This window comes from Columba livia, chromosome 1 (genome assembly GCF_036013475.1).
Source record: "Columba livia isolate bColLiv1 breed racing homer chromosome 1, bColLiv1.pat.W.v2, whole genome shotgun sequence".
In the NCBI taxonomy this organism is placed as follows: Eukaryota; Metazoa; Chordata; class Aves; order Columbiformes; family Columbidae; genus Columba; species Columba livia.
In genome coordinates, this window is record NC_088602.1 from 134523728 (window position 1) to 134544721 (window position 20994).

General features: G+C 40.6%; 1 protein-coding gene across 50 annotated transcripts in view; it reads left to right on the plus strand.

Moving 5' to 3' along the window:
- The window catches only part of SOX5 (SRY-box transcription factor 5), a 732238-nt gene that overhangs the window by 689406 nt on the left and 21838 nt on the right, over window positions 1-20994 (plus strand). For 42 of the 50 annotated variants that reach the window (XR_010466374.1, XM_065031395.1, XM_065031486.1 and 39 more), the window contains 2 exons: window positions 3823-4000; window positions 8839-9011. Coding sequence is in view for 49 of the 50 variants with exons in the window: in XM_065031395.1 (XP_064887467.1) it covers window positions 3823-4000; window positions 8839-9011 (351 nt within the window). In the remaining variant the exon portion in view is untranslated. The remainder of the gene's footprint in view (window positions 1-3822; window positions 4001-8838; window positions 9012-20994) is intronic. The other 8 variants (XM_065031530.1, XM_065031551.1, XM_065031540.1 and 5 more) reach the window with 1 other exon arrangement.

Genomic DNA, 20994 nt, shown 5'->3' on the forward strand with positions numbered 1-20994 from the left:
ATCTTTGGAGGAAGAAAATAGAGACAGCATGATTGTAAGGTTTTGAAAAGACCCCATTTCAGCCAACTGTTTGCGACACTGGTGACTGCCAGTCAGAATTCCTCGGTCTGTCTGAAACTGCTGCTACATTGCTTTTTGACTGTGACCAACTCCTTTCCTCTTCTCTGTCTTGCATTTTTTCCTCCCATATTAAGAAGCACATTGCGTTTACCTAGCATTTTACCTTTTTAAAGCACCATTCAAACCTTGTAAAAGCAGTGTGGTGCACACTCAACTTACCAGCAGCATTTCTGCTTAAATGTTGCTTGTCAGGCACTCATATTTGGGGATTTCCAATGTCTGATGCTTAAGTATGAAATCTCAAAGTTATACAAATCCAGCTTGAGTAAAGCTACAAAATACAGCTCTTGAATATTCTGTTTACCCTTCAAATTCTGGTGTAGCTGAAGGGCTCTTAATTCTTCCCTCATGTATCTAGAGGTTAGCTGAGAAAAGAATCTAAAGTGAATCAAGGATTTAAAGGTCCCCAAGTTCCAAAGTTTTGGTTAATGACAGTCTTCCTATCCTGGGAAGCAAACCACCAGCTTTCCCTAAAATCGTGACTATTCTGACATGGCTGTGATACAGGGGATGTGCATCTTTTTATCAATGCTTTGCTCTTGCTGTGGGTACTTCATTTAACTAGCCCTCCATCATATGTTTTCGCTTATGCTTTATTCTCTACATTTGTGTGTGTGTGTGTGTGTTGTGTTTTGTTAGACAAATATGCTACTTTAAAGGAAACATTTCATAACCTTTCATCAGGATCATATTTTACTTTCATCACATCTGTGTTTATATTATTACAAGCCTTTTGGGTCTTAACATCCCCTGGTCTAAGCATTAATCGTTTTGGCTGATATATAAATAAATGTTTGACTTTGTTTAACTCTTTAAAAAATACTAGCTTGAAAAAATCTCAGGCCTTATGAATGGCATCTTAGAATAACTGCATGTAAAAAAAAGGCAGGGACCAATCAATACTGAGCTTTCTCTGACAAAAGCTAAATGCAGGGAGTAGTTTTAGATTCTGTGGTCCCACTGTAAAAAATTGAATCTCCTGTCTGTTGGAAGACACCATCTACCTGGCATGAATGTGCTACATCTATTTTTTTCCTTTTATTACTCGTTTGCTCTAGCTGTCATGCTGCACTTACACACAGCTTTGATATAACTGAGAGTGAAGCCCGCTCAGCTTCACCTAATTCTTCTTGTGGTTACACAGGTACAAATCAATAACAAAGACAGTACAGTTCTTGATTTAAACTGCAAGAGCAGAGAGTACAAACTCATCCAGGGAATTTTGAATTTATGTCTGCAGATAGGAAGAAGAGTAAAATGGCTCACTCAGTATGGAAGAACCTAACAGCTGTTTTCACACTTAGTCTCCCATGGAATAAATCAGTATAGTTCCACTGTAGTAAAGGAAATTATTTACATTATTATCCACTCATGATCCAGTGTAGGGTTTCTAAATTCTCTAACTGAATTTTTAATATTTGACTTCCAGTGAGGATTTGAGAATGCTCTTTGAAATAACAGAAGTAAAAATGTTACGAAGAGCAAACGGTGAAGTAGTATCATTTTGTAAATACATATAATAGCTGAAAATTGTTTATGTATCCTTCTTTATGAGAACCATGCTTCTGTGGCCTCCGATTAATTTACCATGAGCCTGAGCACACAATGAAAGTGAATGAAGGGGCAATTTGGAATGACATTTATCAGCTCTGGAACTGTCGACTTCTATTATTTCCACAAGGCCTTATACTTCTTGGCTCTAGAGAAGGCTGTGCTGACTTGAATGAAGAACATTCTTACTACCCAGAATAGTAACAGCACAGACAGCTTCATTGCTGGATGTCTACCATGGGAAAAAACACCGCTCCCTTTTCTAACTTGCATTAAATGAGCCCGAACCCACTGTTCTAGAGTGGACTTGCACACGACCTTGCCTTCACATCAGGCTGAAAAAAGGGAACCAAAGAACTGAGGAACGGGAGAAGGAGTGAGAGAAGGGAAGGAAATAATCTTCATAGGGAGATGGTAGCCGAGGGATTGAGTTAAAAGGATGGGACCGAAGAAAGCCTTTCAGCGTGAGGATGCAGGTTGGAATCCCAGCTGACTTGGCAGTGAATGGGACCGATTCCCATCAGGGGTGGGTTGCTGGTCGTGTGAACTGCAGTGCTTCTCGCAGTCAGATCTGCAGCAGCTAGAGAGCACCTTACAGCTTTTCCTACCGTATCTGAAGCTAATCAGCCTCTTTTGTTGAGACAACAGAGGTCAAGAATTGAATATACATGGAAACTAACCCCTCTAGGATTGAACCGACACAAGTCCGTGGGCAGGTGTGCTTTGCTTCTGATACTGTCTTCCAAATAGATGGCTTTGCTCTTCAGAGATCCTGCTCTGGCACAGGGTTGCTGTGTTTGGTGGGTTCATTGGCTCATTTGTACTTACACTTTCCTGCAACTACCTCAGTACTGATTTTGCAACATTATGGTTGCACTGTTGCGGGATTTTGGTTTTTGTTTTAAATTGAAAGCAGTAGAAGAGCAGAGCAAGTCCCCTTCCATTTGGTTAGTAGGTTAATCTATTTTATTCTAACATAGAAGGGTTTGTATTTCTGTAAAGTAATGAATACTTTCTTAAAATGTCAAATGCTGTTTGAACTGGGTGACATTTTTAACCTCGAGGCTTAAGTCTCTTAGAAGATCAGCAGAATTCTGCCTTGTATGTGCCTAAGTCACTTCTGAGAATACAGAATGTAGGCTCCTAAGTAAATTTTATGCATTTTTTCCCCACCTTTATTTTATGCACAAGTTGCATCTAGGATGGTTTAAATACCACTTTAAGGGTGACAACTTTGTCCACAATGTCCCTGATACGTTTGTCTGCTAAGCTTTAATATATTTTTAACTACGGCTATTACAGAAGTGTGGAAATAATCAAGTAAAACTAAAGTGTTTCACTCAGAGCTTGCTTCTTTAAGGTAATGGAAAAGTTGTATGAAGGTGCTTTTCAGAATTGTCCTGTGTTTGGAGATGTACATCTACATCATGCTTCCACAAGCTACAGGCAATGATAAAATTCCTTCTTTACTGCAGAACACGACCCTCTGTGGAAAAGAATAAGTGTTATATTATAGTAGTTACAAATACCTTAGTGGTAGCAGTAAAACACTCAAACATTGTGACTCTAATTCCAGACAGCTTTGCATCGCTGTAAGTCAGGAATAATTCTGTAATGGAAGATGGTAAAATCTAGGGGCGTATACAGAATTATACAGGTTATTGTTTCAAATTTTGTGGAAAGAAAGGGACAGTTCTTCCAGCTCTCTTGATGTGGTAGAAGTGTTTATTTCCTATGATATTTTTGGGTTTGCAGTTCTAAGCATGGGAAGTTCAGAGGATAACACAAGTTTAAAACAAGCAAACAAACAAAAGTTTAAAATAACAATAAAATATAACTGAGAAAGTGCTCTTCATTTTTATCACAGAAGGATACATTTTTTTGATGTGAATATTTTCTACAGAGACAATTTTACATACAAAGTGTGAATGGAGGATGTTCTCTGATCATGTCATGCTAATTTTCCAGTTTATCAGTCATGTCAGTTCCAAACTGGAATGACAAGGTGGTATCACATTTGATCTTAATATATGTCGTACAGCCTTTCCAGTTTAGAAGTTCATCTGAGCTGAACACAACTGTCTTTGCTTGGACGATGTTGTGCCAGCAGTGGTTTTTCAATAACGTTATTTTCTCTACTCCTTGTTGTAGGATGAAGTAGCCCAGCCTCTGAACCTTTCAGCCAAACCCAAGACATCTGATGGCAAGTCTCCCACATCACCCACCTCTCCTCATATGCCAACTCTGAGAATAAATAGTGGGGCCGGTTCACTAAAATCCTCTGTTCCAGCAACATTAGCTAGTCCTTCGACCAGAGCTAACACAATAGGTAAGCTCAGTTTCATTTTCCCCTCCTCATAACAATTAATAGGTGTTACTGGAAAGTGGGCATTTATCAGCCAGTTGTCAGTCAGTGGTGTATGAGCTGTCATGGGTTGACGATAACACAACATTTGTTGATATCAGTGAAGAGACTCATTATTTCAGGAAGAGCACCTTAACTTTTACAGACTTGGAATACAAAAGCCTGTGTTATTTCAGATACTGCTTTATCAATAACAGGTAGTAAATGCTGTTTGTTTAATGGCCTACATTAAAGACAGCAACTTGTCTAATGGTGGGGCATTAAGGAAACATGATATTCTCCTATGTCATTGAAAAGTGATGAATAAACTTTAAAAAAATCCCTTTAAGGTAAAAGTCTACATATGCAAATACATCTTTGCAAAATTACAGGTTTAAACCTTCGTCTGCTAAAAAGCTGCATGGAGCATTATTTTACCTTGGTCTAATAAGCAACACAATCACCAGGTTCATTCAGATAAAAAAAGAATTAAATCTTGTATCTTGCAAAAAGTCTTGACTTGTTTTTAACATTTAAGATTATGCTTTTAACATGATTTCAGAAAACGGTGTTAATTCTTCCTCCTGTCAAAATTAGCTCCTTGCCTAAAGACCATCTAAGTAATAACAGTCCTAGTGGTGATTTTACAAGTCTGATGTGTTAAAGGGACTGTTCTTTGTGTAAGTAACTGTGTACACACCCCATTCTTCATCCTTCTAACTGAAACATTTTAGTCCATGAAGTGATTTACTATAACCTGAATTAAAATTAAAATTGCAGGATGTAAATGAAACTCTGTTTAGGGAATCAAGTGAGGTAGATTATTGTACCTTTGCTACCATGTGTCTTGGTGCTACTAAAACATCTTCTGCTGGCCACTTTCGGAGATGGCACAAAGAAAAGAAACAATAGGTCAAACCTACCAGAAACTGTTTTTGTGATATCTCAGTGCTATGTCAATTAGTTGTGTCTCTGTGGGTCTCTCCCAAGCACTCTGTAGTCCATATTCTATCTACACAGGCACCAGAAAGACCCATAGTGATCTCACCGTGTTACTCTCCCACTGTGCATGCACGATTATTGCTAAAGTTTATTAGAATTACATATATGAGAGAATAAGCTCCTACATACTGTAGAAAAGAAAATAATTTTATTTGGTATGACGTGCTACAATTGCATAAATATTGTGTAAATATCACCTTGTTAATTGTTAATTCATGTACTATTATTGCCCTATACTGTTTAACTTTGATAGGTAATAATGTATTTCATATTAATTTGCTTGGCTCTACTGCTCTCCAAGTACAAAGCACCAAGTTTCAGTTTTTTCACATTCGATTTTTTGTCCTCAATAGACTGAGCATCACATTTAGATGTGGAGTTAAGCATCTGACCTGCATCTCAATGGCAGGACATCTCTTGTTCTCTCCTCTCCAGTCTTCTTTCCCTACACATCTGATATTTTTCATAGGTTTGAGACCCCTGCAATTTACTTCTTTTAACAAAATGCAGATTTGGAAATGCTGTACCTGTAATGAGTGATAATGTAATTGGATAAAAGCTGTGAGGATGAATGGAGCTTTAAAGGTCACTCTTGTAAGAAGAATTAATGTGTTATACCATTAATAAACCATGGAAAACTGTGGAGCAAAAGATAACATACTTAAGTTATTGTTAATGACATAGAGTTCACTGCTGTACATCTCTCAGCTACAAATATAGAAAGTGACTTTTTGAGGTTGCTGAGCAGTATCACTGTGCATACTGTATATTTAAGATAAGCAGCCTTTAACTGTGGTGCAGGAGCTGGACAGACAGCCTGCTTCTAACAAAGGTCTGTCCTTTAGTGAAGGACTAGAAGAACGAAGTCTGGTGAACACTTAGAGAGTCTTTTCCTGCCAATTGCTATGTCACATCCGACCAAAATTGCAGCAAGTAAAACTCATTACCATGTTGAAACAATTTGGTTATCTTGTATACATGAGCATGCAGTTTCAAGTCACTGTCCAGTAGGAGCTATACCACAAAAAATTTTGATAAAATTTTTAGTCAAGTGACTACGGTCCCTAAAACTAGGGAGATGAATATCTTGATAGATGAATCCCTCTACAAAAAGTCACTGGGAAGCATGCAGTCATTTGCCAGACAGTTCCTTCCACCACCTGGATGACTGGAGCTGTCAATGCAAGACACAAGTTGTCTGTCCTAGGTGTGCGTGGCCCACCTTGCTGGGATGCAGCTGAGCTGCCTCTTTGCACTGCCACTAACTTCAAATTAAAACCACTCTCTGAAAGCTGTTCTTCGGGCTGCTTGGTTCCTGTGGCAGGGAGAAATGCTCATGCATTGTTCAGTTGTCTCTGAAGGATGCAAACTTACAGCCTCCTATGATAAAGAGTGTAGCTGCATTCAGCCATGTAGTCCTTTTCTAAAGCTATCCTTAAAGTGTATGAATTATGCTACAGACTGAGCAGTCACAAATGTCGTGGCTTCATGTATGACTTTAAATCCAAGCCTTTCTTTTTGGAAACAGGCATATGTCCGTGTACTAAAAACAGAAGCAACTTCTCTCCACCCTTTGCCATTATCTTCAACGTCTCTTGCTAGTTTGGCAATCCTTGTAACTAAGTGCATTTTATGTAATGCAGTTCCCCTCTCTGTCAATAATTCACCACCTACCCTAAACAACAATAATTTACATTCAACTCACTTCTATATTAATCATTTCCCTGCACACCAGCGTCTTGGCAGCTACTGAAAAACATAAGGAGTGCTTGCTTTTATTCACTGTCATGTGCCAAACTGTCTCAAAGATAGCAGTATTCAGGAAAAGCCAAATAGTCTGGAGAAGGGCATGAATTCCAGTTCCTAGGCACATTCAGCTGTATTACAGATTGAAAGTATAATACCTAGCCTAATCAAGAGCACAACCAGCAGTAATACTACTGTTTGTTTGTTTGTTTGCTCCCTTTTAAATTTATTCTGACTACATGCAAGCTTGATCAGGAACAGATGCAAAGTGGGAAAGAAACCAAACAAGTTGATAAAATTGAGGTAAAAAAAAAAGTCAGCTGCTAGCACTGTGCTGGTACAGGTTATATCCTTCCTTATGCCGGGAAAGCTGGAATTACTGCAGTTCCCTTGGCTGGGAATTACTGAACTGGGTCATTTGATAAAAGCAATGTGGATCAAGTTATTTCATATAAAACTCTCAGGGTCCCTGGGTATTTAGCCAAAAGCGAACTGTTAGTACAATTAAAAAGAGTCGAACCGCACAGAAACTCTTCTTTCTAGTGTTTGCACAGCAAGGAAGTCGGGAATAGCAGTCCTGTTCTGTCTGCAGTCTGAAAAAACAACAGTAAAAATCCAAACCAAACTAAAATCCTGACAGCAGCACAGCGCTGAACTAATCTGACATCAGCTTCTTCCCCTGAAATGTTTTAAGCAGCAAGACAATGTCCTACGTTTTTTGGCAATCAGCAGATCAGATAGAAGAGTCTAGCAATACAACAAGGATGTGTAATCTGACATGATTAGACAAGGCTCTTTAGGAACAGAACATTCATAATTGAGACAAAGAAAGAGTATTAATAACACTTTCCTAACACGGCAGTTAGCCATTTTATATTTCCTTTCTTTAATCTTAGTGTTTTTCAACAAATCATGGGATTTAATAGCGTGTTTTGGCAGATTAGAGGATTTATGGCCCAGATGTTTTTTGTTCTAAAAATGGATTAGGGTGTAAAGTTTGCTGGAATCCATGGAACATGTTGAGGCAAGCCGGTCATTTTGTGTGTGATTAGTGCCTGCCTTCTGTCTCGCAGTCCCTCCATCTGTCACAATTCACCAATGGATCTGGTTAGATTTAGCCTCATGTCACAAACAGAAGTCCCTTTTCTGGGCAATTTCATATTACAGATTCATTTTATGCCGTTTTTATGCCCTAGTTAAAAGACAGAAAGAAGTGTGTGCGTGTGCGCACGTGTGGGGATGCGGAGAGGGGGAGGGAGATTGATAGATATTACCCTCTTCTTTAATGTTTGAAAAATAGACTGGGGCTTGGAGTCTCCCATCAGTATTCTATCCTACAAATCACATGCAGATCATAATAAGTATAATCTACGGCACGCTAAAGGAAAAAAATGACAAAGTGTCACATTTAAAATTAAATAGTATTAGCTGTGCCGGTGACGCTTGTAACATTTTAAAAGGAAATAATTCAGTGACTACTAAGGCTAAGCCCTAGGCTGTGAATTTGCAGCAAAACAGTGGACATTTGACCTACTATTAGCAATATGAATAGGACTGGGAATGTAGGTCCATGTAGCTGTGGTTTCTTATACATTTCTGAATGACAGGTGGTGGTGGGGAGCATTCAGTGGATGAGGTTTCTCTTCCCAGCCATTATGCATTTCATATCTATAGCAAACCACCGCCACCTGTGGTTTATTTTAATGTATTCACAAGTTTTAAGAACGGGAAGAATGAAATGGTCTATTTTTAAGAGTTTGGGATTGCTGGCATGATCAAAGCTTCCCCTAACTCTTATCCAGTTACATCCTGCTGCATGCAAACCACAGGGCCCGCCTCTGCAGCATCAGGGTAATATTGAAACTAATGGGATCAAATATCAAGACGGTGATTTTGGCACTGAGGTTTCTCACGCGTTCTATCCAGGTGGCTCGTTCATAACAGTAACAGAATTACAAAGCACAGGCGGGTTTCGGGGCGTTACCTTTTAACTCGCTCTCATTAATAATGATAAACTATTGGTGCATTTCATTAATGAAAGCTAAAGTGTTTTCTTGTAACTTTCTTTTTTTAAGATATCCTTTCTTCTATCACGTCGTCAGGTTATTTAAATGACCATGATGCTGTTACCAAGGCAATCCAGGAAGCCCGGCAGATGAAGGAGCAACTTCGGAGGGAGCAACAGGTGCTGGATGGGAAGGTGGCTGTTGTGAATAGCCTGGGTCTCAATAACTGCAGGACAGAAAAGGTGAGTTTCCAAGACTCCCTTTCCAAAGGGTCAGAGATTGCATTTGGCTCTCCTTACAGATACATAGGTTCTGCCTCCCTTTTTTCCCTCCTTTTTTTCTTCTCCATTTTTAAAGAGAGTTGTTGCGCCTTTCAAAAAAAAAAAAGGCAAAAGATGAAAACCACAACCAAAAGCTGACATGAGAGAGAGACCTGGAGACCCTTGAGGGAGAGCGGGGAAAAGGCAGAGATAGTTAAAGCCCTCACGAGAACTTTGGAGGCCACTAATTCTCTGTTCCAGCCTGTCAACATGTATTATGAGAAGGTGATCTTGGAAATCTCTGGGTCTAAGTGGAAATCTTGCTTTATGGAAATGCTTACATGTGTTTGTGAGATGAGCTGGATTTGAAAATATTCAAGCTTCTTTAGGAACATAAGCTTTGCTGATACTCAGGCTCAGCTTCTGGGTATTTAGCCTTGCGAGGTTGTCATATATTATATTTTGTGATCATTGCAATGTAGCACTGTCATGTCACGTTAGATGACTTAACAAAATTGAAAAAATGGAGAATTGACAACACAAACTGCACCAAATATTTGCAGTGAAACTTCAAAGCAGCAGAATGTAGGGCCTGACCACTTTCTGCTTTTGAACTGGCCTCTGAAGTTGTGCTATAACAGAATATCGACAAAGTGAATCTTCTTTAGTAAAATTTGTCTGTACTGTAACTGTTGCGTATGTCAAAGAGATTGTGATTTGCTGCTTTTCTCTGGAAATACCCCATGTCTTTCCATGCACTGCTCCGGCTCATGAAGCATAAATAGACCTGCCAGTGCTTGCTGCCACATATATAGCGAGCTGTCCTTACAATGCTGCCACCTGAGATATACATCCGAACTCTTGTGTGTGTGTCTCAGTATCATATGCTTAGCAAGACATTTTCATCTGTTTCTCTCTTCCCTTGCAATATTTGCTGTGATGATACAGACAGCCTTCATCTACAGCACCACAGCGATGACTGTGATTGCATGTGGTGTAAGCTGAATTTCATTGAAACCACTTCTGGTGGCTTTTCACTCTTAGGGCCTGTGTGAATCACGGAGATAGGCAGATAAGTAGAATGAATAAAAATGATCAGCTATTTAGCAGAAACTCGAAAGTCAGTCATCCTAGGAAGCTTGTGAGTCAAACAATATTGTCCAGAATGAGCAGATTGCTAATTTGGATAGCTTTCCATTTTCCCTGTTTTCAGATAGTTTGATCAATAAGCTGTGAGAAGCCAGCAGTCTGAGTAATGAATGTTAAATGTACATGTGAGTCTCTCACTACTGTACTTTTTTTCATCAGCCTATCCTGGGTGTAAGTGATGTAGAAATGACTCCAATTTCATGCACTTTCTTGAGAGGAAGGGGAAAGAAAAAAGAGGTCAGTGTAATAGGTATCTGGCAGTATATACAATCTCTCTTAGAAGAATAAGAGCGCTGGTATGGGGAGAGAGAAAGAAAGAGAGGGATGGAGCATGTTTACGGCATTTCACATGGAAGAGTACCAGAAGGGAAAAGGGAAAAGCAGAGTGTCAGATATAAGAAGAAGTGATCACAAGCACAAAGGAATTTATATTCAAATATTTAAGCATTCTTGAAAGGATGCTTGGAGCAGAAATTTCTTTTCTCTGCTCCCCATGTAGAAATGACTTTAACACTCAGCCAGATGCTAATGCAAAGTGACTCAAGCTATTCCTCGCAAGCATAGCTAAATTGCCGTTATTTGTTAAGCGCATTGAATTCAGCTGTGGATACAGCAGTTGGTTGCATTCAGAAAGCATCTGTACCCTTTTTTTTTCCTTTTTCTTTTTTTTTTTTTTTTTTAAATCCTCCAAAGCAGAGACAACTCTACCTATCTCCCCCCCTCTCCTCCCTTGTGCTGGCTGGGAATTGTCAAGTGACAACCGACCAAATCCTTTTGGACAGGAAGCCTTCATCCTGAGTTCTATATACTTGCAAAGCAGGCCTTGTGGTTGGATCAGGAAGCCCATTAAAAGCACTTTGATGGTATGGAAATTCATCTTCATGAAGCACCCAGGCCCCTAAGCAGCATGCTGTTTAGCTGTGGTTACAGATCAGTCATTCACATCGGAGGGCAGTAATTGTGCTGACGGCTTGTTCGGCAGTGGAAGTACATAAAATAATCCCAGGCCCTCTACCATGGCATTGCGAGTTAATCTTCTTTAATACAGATCAGCTGTTGTTCTAACACATGACTTTCTGCTGGCTCTAGTGACTCTGCACAGCCTTTTGATTAAGTAACAGGAGTGGAACCATCTGCATTCACTTTATTCTGTTACTTTCCTATTGTTGGGATTCTCCTTACCCCTTCTGTTTTCACTTCTCACCCTCAGTTGAAGTTTATTTTCCTCTCTAATTCATGCCTCCTGGTGGACTTGTGGAGGGCAGAGAGGGGTTCTTTTACAAGGTAGCAGGAAGAAAAAATGGTTAGCTCAGTCGAAAAATTTTCTAAGGCAGCTATAGAGTTTAGGGGTTTTGATACAATAAATAACAAAACTTTATTGGGATACTTTTATTTTATTTTATTTTATTTTATTTTATTTTATTTTATTTTATTTTATTTTATTTTATTTTTATAGTGGAGACAGGAAAGTACAGAACCAAGTTTGAGCTCTGCTAGACCATAATGGTATTTGAGTTGCTTGGGTAACCACTTGAGCCACTAAGTGCTAGTTAAGAAGTTGCACTTTTTGACTTGGGAGAGTGTCCTGAACTGTCTCTTGCATTTGACCCAACAGAGGAACAGAGGCTGTGAAGTTTAGGTACATGTTCTCCTTTCCAATATGCACTCTATGCTATCCATTGACTAGCCAGCTGTGAGATTGTTGCAAAGGGAGTAATTTAGGGTCCTGCTTGCTGCAGAGCAATGTTTAGATTTCTTAAAGAGAAGTGCAACTTAAGAGTTCGGTGGTGGGTTCACTCTCTTATTTACTACATGGGGGAAATATGCCAAGCCGAAAGCTGCTTAGCATCTCTCCAGGTGCCTGTACCCATTCACGAAGCGAACTTGCAGGTGTCTTCCCTCCATGATAACTGTTTGCCCCAGAGTCTGTGTCTTAGAGATCCAAAGGCAAACTTTCAGGGGAGACCTGTGCCTGTCGCAATGAAAACTGTCAAGATTCCTCTTTCCGTAATAACCATTCGCTCTGGATTCTGTATTTTAGAACTCCAGAGGCAAAATTTCAGGTGAGACCTGATAACCATATGCAGAGCAGACTTTCAGGGGACACAATGCTCAGCAAATAAAAAAAAATAATGGAGTAGAATAGCAGAAGAGCTGGGTACCTGCACAGAGGTCTGCCCAAGCATGGAAAACTACAAACTTTTATATCTTTACAGACCATTCAAACCAAGATCCAGTTCAATAGCAAAATTTCACCACCAGGTCCTTTGCTCCCCATTGGACCCTTTTTCTCTGAGTCCACGTGGGCCTTTGTTTTGTTCAGTTGTAGACAATGGTTTTGGTCCGTATCCTTGAAGGTGCTGTTTGTCAGCAAGTGCAAAATAGTCCCTGCTTTGCAGGTGTCTGTGATGTCTCTGCGTTAGCCTTGGATCGTGGTTTTCCCAGTCAGTTCCATTTTTCCCATCAAATGCAAGCTAGACTTTATCTTGCAGACGTTTAGTGTAGTCTGCAGTTGCTTTTGGTAAATACGAGCTTAAAATTTTAGCAAATCTAGCCTACCAAGTAACATGAATCCAAGAGTACATTAAAAATCATTCAACCTTATATCTCTGTATAATCTATTGCATTTGGTGTGCATATCCATAAGCTAAGTGATTCATATTGAACTTGAATTGGGTTCATCCACTGACCTCTGAGTAGTAAAGCCATTGCCATACAGCTCACTTATTTAGCAGGGAGAGCTCAAAGCGGGCTTGGCTCATCCAGGCTGTTGTATTTATAGAATGAAGTGGTTGACTCGTAGTCAAACTGCATACAGTAGGAAAAGTCTATACGAGACTTCCTGCACCCACAAGCCACCGGTGTTCAGTGTGCCATTCTGCATCCCTGTGGCTCTCCTAGAAGGGGTTCTTGGCCTGGCTGTGGCTCGGGCCTTTCTCTCCTCTGGAGCCTGGACCAAACTGATGCTGGTTTGGCTGGGCGGGGGTCAAGTGTATCTGCCACAGAAATCCATACAAACCCCCAGCTTCTCTAAAGCTTGTGACTGTTTGATCTAGAACTTTAAAGTTTTCTCTGTTGTTAAGAACAGGAGTTGAGAGGAAGGCGAGTGTTGCCATTTTGAATTGTATTTTATTCCATTTTTCCCTGTTTTCAGGGGAAAGAAGAAGAAATAGCTGGGAAGGTGTGCAGTGAGAAATAGAGTGCCGCAGTGTTACCACTGGGGGTTTCCCTTCAGAAGCTCAAAGTCCCTCTGGGGGAATTAGAGGCAGCCCCCAAACTTTTGGGATGTTGCATTTGTTCCCTGTTTGTTCCTGACAGGGAGATTCTGAGGTGGGGGATGGAATTAAAAGAAAGCTAGCCTAATGTGTGGCTAGCTATATGTGTGGCATAATCCTGCTTAGAAATGTAGATTGTGTCTATGGTTATGTACAGAAGAAAGGTGACTATCCTTTCTGTAAAGCAGGGGTGTCAAACTAATTTTCACTGGGGGCCACATCAGCCTCGCGGTTTCCTGCAAAGGGACAAAGGTAATTTTAGGATTGTAAAAATTTAACTACTCCTACTTATATACTGTCCTGGAATTACATTTGGTCATTTGAAGGCAACCACGAGGCTGATGTGGCCCCCCGATGAAAATTAGTTTGACACCCCTGCTGTAGAGTGATCTCAGTCTTTATAGGTAACAAACACCCATCTAAGGCTATCCTAAATTTTCCTCGCTTCCTTGCTGCCGTGGCTGATGTAGTTATGGAGACCTACGCCTCTCTGAGACCTGTGGAGTTTTTGTTGCATGAACTGCCACTGCAGTCTCCCGGTGATAGCAGGTTCCACACAGTTTGGAACACGCGTGTGGGACTCTTGGTAGGGATTTATCTGCCAGGGGCAGACAGGCAGGCTCAGGGCTGGAAATCACCTTTGTGAGTCTCTGTTAAAGCTCTTGGGGCTTTTCTCCACACATGTACATGACCCGTTGCCTGGCTTCTGTTCCCAGGTGAGTTGATCCCTGTGGACAGCCAGACCTGGCAGCTGTAAGGCAGGAATTTTGTGGAACTGGAGAGATGCTGTATAAAGGAGTCATAAATGAGAAAAGATATTTTAAAATGGCTAGGATGATTTGGGTGAGTCACTTTATGGGCATCCAACTTGGACCATCTTGAGGGATTTGATTTTCAGAGGATTACGGTAAAAACTATGAACATCACGATGAACATGGATTTTACTAAAACCAATTTTAATTGCAAATGCAATAAAACATATTTTTACATTACTTTTCTTGGAAACATTTCCATGTATAAATTAGAAGTGTGTGTATATGTTTTTCTGGTTTCTTGGAAACACAGGAGCAGTTTTATTTGTAATTGTCATCTACAGTTAATTATAGCTTGATATGTACTATACATAAACAACGTTACCTTGTATACATGTCGCTGAGAGCGCGGATTGTCATCTAGCACAAACACCACAACGGGCCACTTCAGCAAGTGAACTCTGGTCTGTTTGTTAGGCCCCAAAACTCCCTAGATCTCCGTACAAAGGAGAGATGTATGCAACACCAAGAGCCAGCACGTGTGTGCAGGCGTACAAGCCTGCAGTGCACTCCTTCAGTGATACACGCACCCAGCTAGCCAGTCGTTTTCAGACTGTAGTCAGACTCAGAAGCATTTGTGTGTGTAGCCTGGTACCTGTAAAAAAATGAAGGGGATGGAGGGGGAAGGAAGTGGCACACAAGCAGGTATGTGAGCATGTGTCTGTGTGCACAGGTACAAACACAGGTACTGGTTTCGGAATGCTGGTGGCCGCTGGGGAGGATGCGGGTGGCTGGGAGAGGTGTGTGGGTGCGCGCAGCCACACGAGCGTTCTGGACACGAGCGGACGTGGTCACACTTGTAGCACGTCCTGAGTGCATCCGAATACAAATAACCTCCTGTGCTGAAGTGTTTCTTAACCCGTGATACGAATTCTCCCTGTTATTGCTTAGAGTGTGTCCTTTTAAAAGGCTCTGACATGTACTGTCTGCTGGGCTGTCACTAAAGAGCTATTTGTAACAATATTTATTCCAGCGTTGTAAGCAGGACCCTATTTATTACTCATGCTTATGGAACACTGGGTTCAGGATGTCTTTCCTCCCATTTCCACCCACCCCTCCTTCCACCATCCTTCCCACTCCCACCCCCACCTCTCCCTCTTCCCCTTAAGAGAGTGCCAAACATGAAATGACAGTGACCAATGTTGACTTAATGTGGATGTTTAATAATGAAAAAAGTGTGTCAGTTCCAGCGTTAGTTACAAATGGCACTAAGTATATCGGGTGGCAGCCCTGTAATAATTTTACATCCATCATTCCTTCCTGATGCCTCGCTGGCTGCCTGATGGATGGGGATGGCGGAGTTAACTCTTACGAAACTGCTGTGATCTGCTGAGCTGAAATGAATTCTGCCCCTGCTCTCCCCTCAGGGAGAAGGGGGATATTAAGAATCTCAAACCCGCAGATCCTGCTGTCTTTGAGAAATAAAACAGTGGAACTCACTTTACTAAAGGCATAGGGAGGAGCTGGTTTAACACATGGGATTTAAATTTGTCTTGCAGTAGAGAATTTTACTTCAACAACATTTTTTTTCCTTCCCCTAATGGTTAAATTTTAACCAGAAAGTCAAGAAAAAACTGGAGGAGTGAAGGGCAGGGAGAAGGGTTGGTAAAATAGACTCTGACCCCATGCTTGCTGCAGACACTGATTGTCCATGGGTCAGACTAGAGCAGTAAGTTGTAATGATTGAAACTGGGAAGAACAGGACGTGGCAGAAGCCAGGCTTCCCCGACAGGAAAAACCCACTGGAAATACGTCCATTGGTGCAGTACTAACATCATAAACCAAATCACTTTATGTGAGTTGAAACCTGCCCATTTTCATAATCTCTGTAGTATTTTACTGGAAAAATACTTTAGCTTTCCCAGTGACTAGCAGAGGCTGTATTACCCGCAGACATTACATACACACACACTTATCCCTGCAAGTTCAGCAGACCACTAAAATATATGTCCTGTAATTTGTAGCCCAGTCTATTCCTCACTGACCTGTAAAACACCAGGAAAGGTGATCAGTGTAATATTTTTGTTCTCTTTTTGCAGTGTGAGCAGAGATCCTTCTGCTTGGAATAATTATTATACAATGTGGGGACCAGGGAGTATCTTGCAGACAATGGACAATTACAGTCCCACAACACGAAAGTTAACATAATATGCTAACAACTGGGTGTCCACTGCTGATTACCCTTTTCCCCTACCCTCTTCATAATTTTGTCTTACTGAGGTTCTTTGTCAGCAGAAATTCTTGTATGCAGGTTTCAGTCCTCTTTGTTAATGCTATCAGCACAGAGCAGACCGTTTTCAAAAAGTATGACACGAAGGCGAGCAGGTATTATGTTGTCACCCATCCATCACCCTGTATGTCAGTCCAGTCAGCAGGCTCAACAGGATCATTCATGTTCAAGCAGTCCTTTACTCAACAGGGCTACTGTATCCATTGTCATTTCTCCTCAAACTTTCCTCAAATGTGATTAAAAACACATGTCAAGTTTGCAGACTGCAAAGATCAAAATTGTTTTTGCCCAACACTGGTAACTAAGCATTAAATATTTTGATTTGCTTCAGCTGAAAGTTTATTCCTTTTTCCTTTTCCTCCACACCCCATCCATTTATTTTTCTGCCATTTGCTTTGTGGAACTTGTGTATATTTATATTTACAGCCTCTGCATTTAATGTCCACATGCCTTATTTACTTCCCCTCCTCCCTTTCAGTAAAACCTGCCTTTGGTTTTGCTGCTTTTGTCACAGTGCCACTACTGTCAGTTAGCAAGTGCCTGCGCAGGGGAGGAAGACATTCTGCAATGGGGATTTTTTTTATTCCCCTAAGGATTTTAGTTCTTTATTTTTAAAATGCCCTAATGCCCTTCTTTTTTTTTTTTTTTTTTTTTTTTTCCTTATTGACTGTAATCTATTAAATACCCAGATAGGTTTTTCAAAGAAAAATTAAGTGTGTACATGTGCATGTGTCTTTAGTGCATCGTTAGGGCAGAGATGCATGGGAAGGGTTAACTATTTATAATAGAAAATGAAAAATACAGAAGGAGGGACAAATTCTGCCCATGGATATGTGCAGGAAACTCCTATTGAAGTCAAGGAGAACAGCAGGCAAAGAAGCAAGGAAAGAAACCCAGATCCTTGCAGTTGTTGAAGTTGGAATAGGAACTTAAGTCTTCGTTCACTCTAAAAGGCAGAGATTGGAACCATTCACAGGCTAGTGTAGATCAGGGAGGACTGCAGCTGTTTATACCTTAGTGGAAATTTTATTAAGCCCAATAAAGATGGATGCACTTCCTACTGAAAAAACCCCGTACAATTGATTTGGAGTTCTTGTTAGGTCTTTTGAACTTTTTGAGTCTTTAAGTTCTAAGCTGTGCCCTACAGCCACAAGAGCTTATTACTTCCTGAGATGTTATTATTATTTTTATGTAATCACGTGCCTCCAATAGCTGGGGCTTTCAGCACAGTGATGGGCATCAGTGTCAGTGCAATACGTCTCTTCAGTGTAGTAGAGGCTGAGCCTCATTTTTCTGTGAAGTGTGCCCACTTATTCTCCTGGGGGATCAGCCTGTGCTGTTCTGCCTGTCTTGGTGTGCAGGCGTTTGCTTAGCTGGGTGACAAACAGCCACTAGTGTGTTTGGGGGTGCTGAACTACTCAATGTTTTGGGGCTGATGCTGGGGAGTAGACAAGCTAAGCCTTACTTCATGCCTGGGAAAATGTGGTGAATTCTTTCTCAGGAGATAGCCTAGATAGCACGTCAGCTTCTTCATGTTAGGGCTGGAAGCAAAGGTACAGCAGCTTTCATCATTTTAATACCTTCTCAGCAAAAATGGAAAAGAATGGGCGATATATCTGTAATGTTGCTGTGCAGTTGAGTCACCCATTGTTTAATGAACAATTGTCAGGAAAGCAGAGACTGTGTTCTTGCTTTGTCTTTACATGCATCTAGACTCTATTTCCCAGGATATCCTGCGTGGATTGTGATTTTCATTGTCGTTCACTTTTGGTGTGCCACCTCTCTCCCCCAATTAACCCTTCCTTTGCTCACTGATCAGCTGTAGCAGCTCTTTCTGAGTCACTGTGAAATCCTTCATTACAATTTACGTGGCAGATTTCATCCAGACGTCTCAAAACTCTTCACAACAGTGGGAAAATGTCATGACCTCCATCCTATTTAGTTGGGGAAACTAAGGTGCAGCAACTGAACAATTCATGCAAAGTTACAGAGCTTTTCAGCCCAGCAACCAGTCTAGATGAGAAACTGGGTCATGTAACTCTTAACCTATTTGCAATCAGCGGATTACAGCTGGATCTGCTTGAGGTCGATGCCTGTGCCCACGCTGTAAAAACTTTTCTAGGAAGGAAGCAGTGTCTCATCATTCTGCTCTGCTTTTTGCTTTTGCTTTCCTTTTTATTTCTTCTTTAAATGGCTTGGGCCAGCCCTACCTGCATTTTTATTTACAAATCCTAGCTTGCACTATCTCTCAGAGCTCCTAACCAAGGAGGACCTCAGTGTCCTCATTTCTTCTGGAATTGCTACTTTCCATGAGTTTGTTTCCAAGTCAAATAATATATTTTACTGAGGAAGTAATTCTATCTGAAATAAATAATTAAAACAAATTTCTAAGGATCCGATCCCTGCCAAGTTATTGAGGATTTTCCTTTTTTTTTATTTTAGTGGACTCTGTCTTCCCTTCAGTGCTTTGAAAGGAGAGCCCTTAGAAACCACAGACCTATGTCCACAGCATAAGACAAAGCATGTGACACTACAATTTTCAGCAAATTCCCCCAGCGACTGGGTATCTGTTCCTGAAAGGAGAGTAGTTACATGTCTGGGCCTACTTGATCCATCTGATTTTTTCCCTATGACGCCTCGTAGGATTCCTCTCTACTGGGTCCATATAACACTTCATATAGATTACAACTCAGATGCAATGATTTCTGAGTGGTGTTGAACCGATCTGGACTTGAATATATACTGTAAACCAAAAGATATGGTTCCTTTACCAAGTGATGTAGCCCCAATTAAGACTGAAGGAAATAATCCTGAAAGAAGTACCATAAAATCTGGGAGATCCACAAATCAAGAATGTTATTTTGTTTTCTTGCTTCTAATACTGCTTTTAGGTTCTGTGGGTGGATTGTTCTGTGAAAAAGGGAGATCTCAGATAAGCAAGACTGAAAGAGCTGAGGGGGTGGTGGATGCATTGTTTCTTCGTACTCAACTTTGATGCAATAACAACAACAACAAGAATCTCCCAAATGACAAATTACCGTGACATTATAAATAATCTTTCATCTTCTTTGGTGGTCCACAGAGTTTATATAATTGGAAGGCTAAAACCCTTCTTTGTTGTTCCTTCCCTTTTCATTAGTAATGTAGAAGACTATAAAATTGTGCAGCCAGAAGGGATTTAACAATTACTGAGTCAACATTTGAAAGTCTCGCTCTATTTTATTATTTTATGCATGTGCTTTTTATGAGTTTTACAGCCCTGCAAGCGTTACTTAACCAAGGTCCATTGTAATGGCAGATCTGTAGCTGCTCTTATTTTGATTTTATTTTGCTTTCTCTTGTAACATGTGCTATCAGCGAGAGTCACAATTCCACACTCACTAAGAAATTATAAGCTTGAGATTGTAAGGTTTAGATAAGATTCAGGAGCGCTAGTTTACTAAGGAACCTTTAGCAAATCACATAATATTTGACTCAGTTTCCCATCTGGTAAACAGAGTTAATAATACTGCCTTTCTTTGTGAAATGTTGTGGCTAAATTCGCTGACGACTGCAAAACACTTGGGCAATGTGATCTGTTACACAGAAAACCCAAAATCTAAATAGAAGATCCCTCCAGAAAGAGCTGGAAATTCTCCTACAGCAGTTGTAGGTGTAACAGGATCTGGACAGTAACACGGTTTGGACTGGGACATAGAGGGTGTGCACAGAACCTATTTTGCAGTTCCATGGCATTAATATGCAGGAGTAGAGCCTCGTCTGCAAATAATTCATCATGCGCAAACCTCTGGGCGCACCTCTCGCTGCTGCCAGTGGTTCCTCTAAGTTCTTTCAGCTCTCTGTAATGCCTACCTACCTCATGTTTTCCACATTTTGAAAGACTGTGTATGCAGAATTTATAACACAAGCTATTCTGATGTTTATTATTGCAAGAGGCAAAGGAATTGCACAGAAAGATTACTTTTACGAAGCCCTCACTCATGTCAGATGTAGGATAAGACTCTTCACCTTTTTGGAGAGTTAAGAAAAATATCATAATGTTGAACAGATAACAACTCGTACCAGCAGTGTGTCTGATAATTAAAGATGTTTTTCTGTCATAAACAGAAGTGAACTTTCATTGCAGGATCATAGTCTAGCAGCTAACCTGCCTAGATTTGGTGCATATTGACCAACATATGTGTTGTAATGGTTGATATTTACTGGGTCTTGCTGAGAGATGACTTCCTCAGCGTCACAAACCACACTAGATGCTGTCACAGGCGCTGCTTAACAATCTAAGATAAAAACTAGCTTATCAAAACTCAGGCTATGTGAAAATACCGCCTTTAGAGTTTAGATGTGGGATTTTTTCCCAGAAAGCAGGATGGTAAATAGCTGGACAAACTGCACTTGGAGAGAGAGGGACAAAATGGGACACTAAAAAGGACAATAACAGGCAACCATCTGTTTCTTTTCACATATTGACACTGAAGGGAACAAAGGCAGCAGGCACTCTG